The sequence below is a fragment of the Saccopteryx leptura genome, chromosome 2 (assembly GCF_036850995.1).
Source record: "Saccopteryx leptura isolate mSacLep1 chromosome 2, mSacLep1_pri_phased_curated, whole genome shotgun sequence".
Classification (NCBI taxonomy): domain Eukaryota; kingdom Metazoa; phylum Chordata; class Mammalia; order Chiroptera; family Emballonuridae; genus Saccopteryx; species Saccopteryx leptura.
Window position 1 is genome coordinate 179,389,007 of NC_089504.1, and position 11,761 is coordinate 179,400,767.

General features: G+C 46.5%; 1 protein-coding gene across 1 annotated transcript; it reads left to right on the forward strand.

The window, feature by feature from the left end:
- The first annotated feature begins 3,267 nt into the window (after positions 1–3,267).
- Positions 3,268–5,945, forward strand: RDH16 (retinol dehydrogenase 16). The gene is made up of 3 exons (XM_066369460.1): positions 3,268–4,033; positions 4,887–5,050; positions 5,565–5,945. Exons 1-3 carry the CDS (start codon positions 3,663–3,665, stop codon positions 5,777–5,779), a joined length of 750 nt encoding a protein of 249 aa, XP_066225557.1. The 5' UTR covers positions 3,268–3,662; the 3' UTR covers positions 5,780–5,945.
- The last annotated feature ends 5,816 nt before the right edge of the window (positions 5,946–11,761 follow it).

Consider the following 11,761-nt stretch of genomic DNA (forward strand, 5'->3'; position numbering starts at 1 on the left):
GCAATTTGGGTTGCCTAAACTGCTGAGGGGTTCATGACTGCTTGGCATCAGAAGAAGACCCTTCAGATTCTACAACCATTTCCTCATGCATTTTATCAAAATACACTTGATCACCGTGTTCACTTTCTTCGTCCTTAGAAGAAATAAAACTTTTGAAAACTGGAACCGGGAGTGTCTCAGAGTGTGGGATAGGTCGTATTGCTGAAGGAATATTAGGATATGCGATCATATGCCATTTTTTTCTTGCTGATGCCCTTTGTATGCATCAGACAGAAATAACAGTCATTGCTGTGGTCCTTATGTTCACGCCAAACCATGGGAATACCAAAAGGCATTCTTTTGCGTTTTCCTTTTGTCCAATCATGAAGCATTTCCTCACAATTATGACACACAATATGAGGAGCCCAATTCTTGTCTTGATCACCAAGGGGAACTTGAAAATAGGCAATATATGCATGTGTCACAAATGATGAAATATTGCGCCTTTGACGTTGAAGTGTGTAACAGCCACATATATAACAGAAGGTGTCAGGACTATTCTTACATTTACGCCTACTCGAAGAAGCTATGATTCAATCTTAAAACAAAATAAGAGGGTGTTTTTATCAGATAAAAGTTTTTTACATTTAAAAACAACTACAATTATGTAAAAGTGATGTTTGTAAAGTATTAATTGCCTTGTGGTTATGTTCAATCCAAGAGTCTTGTCATTTAACTCCAATTTAAAAACCAATGCATGCCATTAACTGTAACAAAAAGAAGTTAAAATTGCATAAAAACTAGAGCATGCACCAAAAAATGGATTTCAGATTTGGAATCAGCAGTGCAGAAATATATACAAATGGTTCTAAAACCTCATGTAACAGAAAATGACAAAAAGTTGTTCCCCAGTGTAGTGATGTTAACTATATTTTCATATAACTATTGACCATCTCTATGTCCTCTGTAGAGAAATATCTATCAGGTTCTCTGTCTGTTTTTAATTAGATTGTATATCTTTTTAGTGTTATGTTTTAGGAATTTCTTATATATTTTAGATATTAACCTCTTTTTGGATGTCTCGTTGACAAATATCTTCACCATTCCATAGGTTGTGTTTTCATTTTATAAATGGCTTACTTTGCTGTGCAAAAACGTATTTAGTTGGATGTAGTCCCAGTCGTTTATTTTTTCTTTTGTTTCCCTAGCCTGAGGAGACAGAGCCAAAAAAATATTAGAAATAGTTGTGTCAGAGAGTTGATTATATTTTCTTCCAGGCATTTTATGGTTTTGGGTCTTACATTTAAGTCTTTAATTTATTTTGAGTTTATTCTTATATTGGGTATAAGGAAGGGGTCTAATTTTATTTGTTAGCATGTATCTGTTCAGTTTTTTCAATACCATTTATTAAAGAAACTGTCGTTATCGCATTGTTTATTCTTGCCTTCTTTGTCATAGAGCAGGGGTCCCCAAACTTTTTACACAGGGGGCCCGTTCACTGTCCCTCAGACCGTTGGAGGGCCGGACTATAAAAAAAACTATGAACAAATCCCTATGCACACTGCACATATCTTATTTTAAAGTAAAAAAACAAAACGGGAACAAATACAATATTTAAAATGAAGAACAAGTAAATTTAAATCAACAAACTGACCAGTATTTCAATGGGAACTATGCTCCTCTCACTGACCACCAATGAAAGAGGTGCCGCTTCTGGAAGTGCAACGGGGGCCGGATAAATGGCCTTAGGGGGCCGCATGCAGCCTGTGGGCCTTAGTTTGGGGACCCCTGTCATAGAGTAATCAACAATATAAACGTGGGCTTATTTCTGGGCTCACTATTCTGTTCCATTGATCTATGTGTATGTTTTTATACCAGTACCATGTTGTTTTGATTACTACAGTCTTATGGTATTATTTGATATCAGATAGTATGATTCTTCCAACTTTGTCCTTTGTTCTCAAGATTGCTTTGTCTAGTCAGGGTGTTTTGTAGTTCCATATAAATTTTAGGATAATTATTTCTAGTTCTGTGAAAAATACCAATGGTATTTTGAAAGAGATTACAATGAATCTATAGATTGATTTTAGTAGTATGGACATTTTACAAGTTTAATTCTTTCTATCCATCATCATGGTATATGCTCCTATTTATTTGTATCTTCTTCAATGTCTTATAATTTTATGAGTACGGGATTTTTATCTTCTTGGTTAAATTTATTCCTATTTTATTGTTTTCATGAAATTGTAAATGGGATTATTTCTTAATTTCTCTTTCTGATGGTTTGTTAATGGTATATAAAAATACAATCAATTTCTGAATATTAGTTTTGTATCATTCTACTTTTACTGAGTTTATATATCAATTTTAATTCAGTTTCTTTGTGGACTCTTTAAAGTTTTCTATATATAATATATCATATGCAAATAATGACAGTTTTCCTTCTTCTTTTCCAATTTGGATGCCTTTAATTTCTTTTCTTGTCTGATTGCTGTGGCCAGAACTTCAAAAACAGCGTTGAATAGAAGTGGTGAAAGTGGACACTCTTGTCTTGTTTCTGATCTTAAGAAAAACAAAAGGCTTAATTTTTAGCAATAGAGAATATTCTATCTCTCTGACTAATGTCATTTATGAAAGCAGTATCTTATGGTATGATATGAAATTGTTTCCTACATTTTATTCATCATATTCAACAAAAATGAAGCCTTGGGAAACTTTTTTTTTTTTTAACCCAAATCTCTACTCTATACCTATGTGCATCGATTCAGTTCTGAGAAGGAAAGTGTGTGGTAGGAGAATATGACTCCTATAAGGGCAGGGCATGTCTGAGCAAGCCAGGGACTCACCTCTCTGGGTATTTCCAGGTTCCCCCTGCCAGCCCTGACCTTGCTGTCCGGAGGCCTGTGGTTGGTAAATCTTTACATCCTCAGCACTGTCTTCGTGTCTCACAGAGTGGTTTCCATGAAGCTGGGCAAACTGTAGGTCCTGGGTGGGGGGGAGGGGGAAGAAAGTAGAAGAAAAATGGCATCCTCTGCAGGTGGGAGGAGAGGGGGGCATTGTCTGGGCAGAGGGTGAACACTGTGCCTGAAGTGGGGGACAGGTAGCCTTGGGTCCCCTTCAAAGCCTGGCCTTGGAATTCTCAGAGCTTCCTAGAGGAACTGGCCACATTCCTGCAGTGTGTGTTGAGGCCAGTGCCCTGAGGTCAGTCGCAGCCCTATTCTCCCATTCCCCTACACCTGAGATTTCTGGCCTGTTTTACCCAAACAAAGTGTCCTTAGATGTTTGCCGTCTGTTATGTTTTTGTCGTTTATACAGTGTAGTTTTCCTACATCTTTTCCCTCCATTCTTTGTTGTCTCGCTGTCTGTGTCTTTCTGTTTCCCTCATCAATAGTTGTTGAACAGTCACTGAGGAATCAGAAAATGCGGGTAAATAGTTATAATGTCTGCAAGGTCAGCATTGATGTGTGAAAACTCAGACATCACTGTCTATGATCCACAGTGTGGACTCACTAGACTTTATCAGCATCAGTCCTGCCTCAACAAATCTCTTCTTCCAGGCAGGGGACTGGGCACTAAGCAATAAATCAGGAGGATGGCATTCTCTGTGTCAACAGCAGCTTACAGTGCCAGCACTGCCCAATACTCTGCAGACAGCATGTAGTTTGCTAATTTAACCACTTTCCATGACACCTCCTCACACTGTCCTCACTCGATTGGAAGGTGAATTGGAACTCCAGCTCTGTCTTTACTACCCAGTCTCAGCAAAGTATTGCTCCCTCCCCCCTGTGTGCCTAGGACTCTGGGGCCTGGTGAATAACGCTGGCATCTCTTTGCCCACCGCACCCAATGAGTGGCTGACCAAACAGGACTTCGTGAAAGTGCTTGATGTGAACCTGTTGGGGGTGATTGAAGTGACCCTATATCTGCTGCCCTTGGTGAGGAAGGCAAGGGGTCGCGTGGTCAACGTCTCCAGCGTCTTGGGTCGTATAAACCTATATGGTGGTGGCTATGGCATCTCCAAGTATGGTGTCCAGGCCTTCTCGGACTCCCTCAGGTATTGGGCTGGGACAGAGGCCATCGCTCGGCCCCCCTGCTTCAGTGCTTCTCTGGGGGACTTTTCCTGGGGGGTGATTCCACACAGCCTCAGAGGCTCTTACTTCCAGGTCCTTCTCTCTTGCTCTGTGGCCGGCATTATTGGGAAGCCCGGTTTATCTTCTGGGGGTCGGGATAGTTTTAATTTAACCTGTCTCTGCCCACAGTCAGAAAGTGCCTGGGGCAGAATTGGAACCGGTATTATTCAGCTGTGCAGCCCATTCACGTACATAACTGCTATGATAAGTGGGATCTGGGAGCCTGCGGGCAGTTAAGCCCCAGGGAAGTCCTTTATTCAGGGGAGCTTCTTCACCACATGGACAATGGAGACTCCACGGGCGGCAGGGCTGAGGTGGCTGTGCTGTGTGAGAGCTGAGACCGCAGACACATGGATGCTCCTTAGGGACAGATGTCCAGGAGGTTGACCTGGGTGGGAAAGAGAGGGAGGCGTTTGAAGGGCGTGGGAAAAACAAAATTGGCACAGCCCAGTTTTCAATGACATTTGGCAGGAATACAAGGAGACAGAATTTAGGTGCAGCCTTTCAGCAATTTGGTAGGATTTAAAGTTATGAGCAAATGTATGGAAATACTTGGAAAACTACTCAAACTCTGTAGAGAGGCAATAGTATCATCATAAATTTTCTCCTCCTGTCTGCTGTACTTCATAACTCCCCAGACTTTTGAACTAAATCTACTGCAATCCTAGTTGATGTTTTATTATTTTGTGGGTTTTTTTTTTTTCATTATTCTGGTGTTTTGTGTTTTCCTTAACAAGACCTCTGAAGTCCTTGCCCCTCTTCCTGGGTGCCTTGCAGGAGGGAGCTCTCCCACTCTGGGGTGAAAGTGGCTATCATCGAGCCGGGTTACTTCAAGACCCCTGTGACCAATCCTGAGCTGATTTTTAGAAGTTTCCAAGAAGCATGGAATCGGGCAAGCCCAGAAGTCAAGGAGATCTATGGGGAGAAGTACTTCGCATCCAGTGAGTGAGCTGTGTGGACCATGGGGAGAGAAGCAAACCATCTTCTGAAAGCCTAGGTCCATAATTAGCATCTCCTACAGTCTCAAGTCCGACGTTCGTGCTCTGACTCACCCATAAACAGGGGACCCTTAGTCCATGGTCCTGTGGGGTTGACTAGTTACCTAAGGAATAGATCCAGGCTGTTAGACCTGGCTGTGCTGTCTCAGCTGAACCTCTCGTTAATGTTAAGGAGGAAACGGAGCCGGAGAGACAAGACCCTCGTCACCTCCTGGCTAGGTGGTGGTACAGCAGCTGGCATCAGTCTGTGTGTTGTTGATGTTCCCAGGAATAAAGCCCGAGGCGGCTTAGTGTGGAACTCTGGTTCCTGCCTGGGGTAGGAGTGAGGCACTGTTAAGGGTTATGGGTGGACTCACTGTACAGGGCCAGGAATTCTAGAAACTCATTCTGTTAGTTGATCTTAATGTGGGAGTGGTCTGCAGTGGGAATACATCTGGGTCTTTCTCATTCTGCACAGGCATGAAAATGATTGGCTCATTGGAGAAGTGCACGCAGGATCTGTCTTTGGTGACGGAATGCATGGAACACGCCCTGACCGCCCGCCATCCCCGCACTCGGTACTCAGCCGGCTGGGACGCCAAGCTTCTCTACATTCCCATGAGCTACATGCCCACAGTCCTGTCAGATGCTGTGATCCACTGGATCGCCCCAAGGCCTGCTAAGTCCGTGTGATCCAAGACTGTGGTGCATCGTAGGGCGGAGTTGGCTACTGTGTGAGGGAGGGGATGCATCTGTGTAGAGAAGTATGGTGCAGTTTGTTCACATTCTCAGTAATGTTATTTAAGTCAAATTAAAGAATTGACTCAAAGAATATGCATTTCGTTACGACCAGAGAAGGTTTCTGAGTAGGGCAGAAACTGACATTGCAGGACTTGCTCTCTTCCCAATATTCCCAAGGTCACACTCTGCCCACCCCCACTCCCTCACCACCCCCAGCTCACCGAAGACCCTGCCCCCACTGACTTGAGGTCTGTGTTGCACCACAATCACTGTTGTGTGACCCCACCCCATCTTTTCCAGAAAGCTTTCCTGAGAGCCAAGTGGGCTGGGGACCTGGGGGGATGGTGCGAGGAGAGCCCTTGGGAAAGTGAAAGGAGATGATGGCACTTCCTGGAGCCGAGGGGGCATTCTACACCCCGGGGTGACGTGAGGCCTCCTTATCTTCCCCAGAGCAGCTCTGGGCACTCACTCCAGAGTGAAAGTTGGAATCTTCCAGCACAGAAGGTGAACTTGGCTTCCTGAAATTCTGCAGGTTGTTTCAGAGCTAGTCTCTTCACACCCAATGCAGGCCTGTCTCTGTTTACCCTAATCCTGGGATTCAAGTGTGTCTTTCCCAGCCAGGGTGTGGAAAGTAATTATTTTGGGTTTTCCTTTTTCTGATTTTTGTTCTTGTTTCTTTTCTCTTCTCTAGTTTTCCCATCATGTCTGTCTCTTACCCTTTCCTTTCTACCTGTCTATGTCTCTCTCCTATGAGATATAGTTGGACCCTACTCAAACTCTGTCCATGCATTTGAAGATGGGTCTATTCCCTCTTGTGAGCCAAAGGAGCACTACAATGAGAAGGACCATCCCTGACAGTCAGCAGCTAAACGTGTTTGCAAATCCTGACACCCTGTAACCACCATGTTCCTATTTTCTCTCCTGAACTCTTATTCTTTATACCATGGCATGAATCACATGGCTGTTGACTCAACAAAATAGATTTAATTGGAAGATGAATTGGAACCACACGTGTGTCCCCACTACAGCGTCACAACACATTGTTGCTCTCTTACCCCAACTGAGCCCAGGACCCTGGGGCCTGATGAATAACGCTGGCATCGCTATGCCCACAGCACCCAACGAATGACTGATTAAACAGGACTCCGTAAAGATGCTCAGTGCGACCCTGCGGGGGATGTTTGAAGTGACCCTGACTCTGCTGCCCATGCTGAGGAAGGCAAGGGACCACATAGTCAATACCTGCAGCATCTTGGGTCATGTGTCCGTGCGTGGTCAGGGGTTACTGCATCTTCAAGTACTGTGTTCTCAAATGCCATTGGGTGTTGAATGGGGACAGAGGTGCTTCCTCGGTCCTCCTGCTTCTTGGTGGGTACACAGTGTCCCATGCTCTTCCTTCTAATTCCCCTCTCTTGTTTTGTGCAAGGCATTCGTTAGGGAGCACCCTTTTATTTTTTGAGGATCGAGATGAACCCCAGGTCGATAAAATTTGATTCAACCTCTCCCTGCCCTGGGGAAGGTCCCTCAGTTAGAAAGTGACTGAGGAAAAATCCATGTTCTTAACTCCTATGACCTTCAGTTTCAGGGATCCCGTGAGTTAAGAGGTAGGGCATTTGACTCAAGTCTGCAGATACTTCTGGGCACTTCTGTGAGTGCATAGTTAATGTCTGAAGATAACAGGATTTGGTCACTGACATTAAAACTCTGGCAATTTAGAAAGGGATAAGCAATACAAAAATGGACCTGTGGCAGTGCTGTCGATAAGGCATTGACCTAGAATGCTGAGGTCACAGGTTCAAAAGCCCGGGTTTGCCCGGTCAAAGGGCATACATGAAGCAAATATTATGATTTGACTTTTCCCGTTCCACCCCCTACCTTTCCCTCTCTGTACCTCCTCTCTCTAAAACCAATAAATAAAAAATCTAAGAAATGCAGAAATGGTATGGCTATCACTTGTGATGGCTGTGACCCTGTTAGCCATGGTGGCCGTGCCAGCCAGTGGAATGGGAGGAGGGTCCTAGAGAGGGTCTGAGCTGAGGTTAGAAGACCTGAACTTGGCAACCTCGCTACCTGGCAAGGGAGGGTGGTAGGGCTTCCTGGATATGACAGTAAGGGTGAGTAACGATTGACTGCCTGTGCTGTGGGGACCTCCGAGGATAAACAACTGGGCCTGGCAGGAGGGAGGTTGGAAAGGTGGACGTGGTGGCTCATGAGGACGTGGGCACTGGGCGGGCTCCCAACTATTGCTGTTGGCGGCAGCGCAACCCAGTGGAGAGATTAAATCAGGGGAGCTGGTTTTCCAAATCAGCCTAGAGAACCCACTGGCTGGAGGGTAGAGCATGGCTCTGAATTTGTGGAGGGGATCACAGGCAGATGCTCCTTAGAGGACAGTTTGCAGGGAGTAGACTAGAGCAGGAGAGGGGAGGGAAGGGCCTGAGGAATACAAAGGAGGCTGAAAGGGAAAGCTCTGGAGATTGACAGAATGTCAGGGGAAACAGGAGGAGAGAACAGGGAAGTGCTGCCTTGCAACTGAATAGTTATGATATAGAGTAGTAAGTTTGTGTGTGTAAAATTCACGGAAAAATATTTCAGCTCTACACAGGGACCATTCCATTTTAATAATTTTTCTTCCCCTGGCTGCTGCACTTCCCGACTCCCCAAACATTCAAGCTTATCTTACCCCAGCTGACTTTAGGATTTCTTTGTCCTTGTTTGTCTCCCAGGACCTCTGAAGTCCTTGCCCCTCTTCCTGGGTGCCTTACAGGAGGGAGCTCTCCCACTTCGGGGTGAAGGTGGTTATCATCGAGCCCCATTACTTTGAGACCAACATGAGCAAACCTGAGATGTTTTCTTAGGGCTTCAAGGAGGCATGGGATCAGGCCAGCCCAGAGGTCGAGGAGATCCATGGAGAGAAGTTCCCGGCAGCCAGTGAGTGAGCTGTGGACCATGGGGAGAGAACAAAGCACCTTCTGGAAGCCTGGTTTCATCAGTAAAGCCTCCTACAGTCTCAGGTTCATCTTGCTGGTCGACTCACCCACGCAAGGGGACAGTGAGCTTCATACCCATGATTCCGTGTGGTCAACTAGTAACCTAAGAAGGGGTTGTTTGTTAGACCTGGGGACCACTGTGTCACGTGAAGTCCTCATTATGTTGGAAAGGAAACTGAAGCCAAGAAGGAGTTCTCTGAAACTTTCTTCCTAAGTTAGAGCCATGAATTGGAGAGAAGGGATGGGAAAGTATGTAAGGATACTTTCTCATTTTGAACTGACATCAAAATACGTAAAAATCTCCCGAAGAAAATACAAGTTGAATTACTCCTTGGTGATGAACTGCACAGTGTACTTGATAGTCACTTGGCTGGGAGGCCAAGCTCACCCACCTCCCCATGAGCTATGTGCCCACCTTCCTGGTGGGAGCTGTCCCCCAGGACTGCCGAGGCTCTGTGAAGCCAAGACTGGGGTGCGTGCATGGTCTAGTTGGGATACTATGTGAGGGTTGATGCTTTATGGGGAGGAAAATAAGGTAGAGAGAGTGAGCTCTCCAGTCGAGGGTCACATAGCTTACCCTCTTCCTTACCTCTGTCCCTGGTTTCTCTAGGAACCTGAGAATATTAGGAGGAAAGAGCCAAGTTTTGAGGCTGAGGAACAGGCCCAGTAGCACACAACATGTGCCCGGTTTCACCTGACCTGTAGATGGGGTGACAACCTGGAATGTTGAATCCCAGTTCAAAACCCTGGCTTTGCTGGGTCAAGGCACATACGAGAAGCACCTACTGTGAGTTGATGCTTCCTGCTCCCATCTCCCTTTCTCTCTCTCAAATCAATAAATAAATTTTAATATATATATATATACATATACATATACACATATATATATATATGTATACACACACACACACATTTTTGGGAAGGAGTGGACACTGGGAGGGGCTCAGCTCCATCTCTTCAACCTGTTTACCTCCTCAGAGTGTGCCTTAGCCCTGGCCAGTCTGACTGTCCCACTGGATAAGAATGGCCTGGAGGGGGTGAAGGCCCCTCCTCACTGAATATACCTGTGGACAGAGGTAGAGGTGTGGAGGGTAACCACCAGGCTAACCCATCAGCCTCAGGTGCCAACTCAGCAGGGAGGCCTGTCATCTGAGAGTGGGCAGCATTCCCAGCCCTAGGAAAACAGCCTTCTCTATGGTCCTGCAGCGCTCTAAGCCTGCAGTCCACAGCCTGAATTTAGTGATGTTAGGAGTTTGAGCCCAGGACAGCAATGCCTTAGCCAGCAGTCCGCAGAGAGGTCCGTGAGATGGGGAACCAGGCCCAGGCCCATGTTGGGGCAGTTCCAAGTCATCTTTCTCCAGATCCAGAGGCAACCTCTGGGTCTCACCTGTCTTCTTAGAACTGGGCTACTCCTGAGACTGCTCAGCCCTCAAGTGACACTATCTGACATCTCCTAGCCAAGACCTCTGTGTTCACTCACTCAGGAGGCAGAGTTGGGAAATGTCTCTTAGATCGTGTAGGAGGTGTTGCAGTGGTTATGAAGTAGGTGAGGTTTGCTTCTACCACTTCCCATGCAGGCTTTTGGTTGTTCCCCAAAGGGGGGGTCTATGACCTGACCTTCTACCACCCCTGGTATAGAGTAGCCAAGCCTTCTTGCCTTTCCCAAGGTGACACCTGCTCTCTCTGATTCTGAAGCTGACCAACCTTGGTACACAGTGGTGCCCAGAGAAGCATCCTTGTCTGTTCCCTCTAGGGAACTTTGTGTCAGACCCTCCAGACAGGGAAGGTAGGCAGTTGGCCCTGCATCCCCACGGATGAGCTGGTGACCAGGCTTATCCTGCAGAATGGTGTCCCTAGAGTTTTATCTAAAGAACCACCGTGGGCGCTAGCATTCCTCTGTCCCTGTTTCTCCTGCAATCCCGGCTGTGGCCCCTCACCACTCATACCTCTGTCTCATATCCTCACTTCCTTGTCTTTATCAGCTTCCCTCCAACCTCTATGCGGGTTCCCTGCCCCATGGCCTAGACTCTCTCCCTCCCTTCCAAGTCGTGACATTGGGAACTTGCCAAGCTCTGGCCCCAGTCCTCTGCTCCCCCCCTAGGTCGTTTCCTCTCAGAGCCTCAGACTCAGACCCAGGCCCTTTCTGCCGCTGCCCCTGGAACCCATGACCCCTGCTCCTCATCTGGCTAGACTGCAGCTCATTGATATTCATATCAACCCCCTCTTCTCCTGCCTTCCCTCCCTATGTCCAGATGTCCTCCCTCCTTATTACTCTTACCTCATGCCTTAGAATTACTTTGCCTCCTGGCCTCCTTTCCTCTGCTGATTCAACTCGCCACTGTGCCAGTTGACTTCACAGCCTGTTCCTTCCCTGTCACCACCCCCACCCCTCAAGCTCCTCAGATCCCAGGTTACTTTGTGTGGGTCTGGTCCTGGAGGTAGACGAACAACATCCAGAAAAATGCCCAGTGGGGGCCCTGCCCCAGGGTTGCCGGGTCTGCAGTCCCTGACTCTCTGTCTGCCTGGTCACTGCCGGAGGGAGAGAGCTGGGCCTGCGGCAGTACAATGAGGGCACCTCACTGGTCACCGAGTGTCGAGTGTCGCCTCGCAAGGACACGAACCTTGAAACCTCCAGTCTTTCTTCCTGCTTTCTGGGAGCTGGGGCCTCCCATCACCAGCCCCCTTTCTAGGAGGCCTCGCTTCCTCTGCCGGAGGACAATGGGGCACAGCTGTCCTGAGAGGAGCTCTTTCTCAGCACCTCTCATGGTGGAGACTCATCTTAGGGCAGCGAATTCCAAAGAGCTAACAACCTGGAACTTATTTTTCTTGGGGTTTTGAAGGCACAAAACCAATTTTGTTTGTTTAACACTAATGCATTTGTCTTAATTTTTTCCTCTAAAAGTAAAAATTAAGTTTATTTACATGCCTGTACTCATGACAAATGATT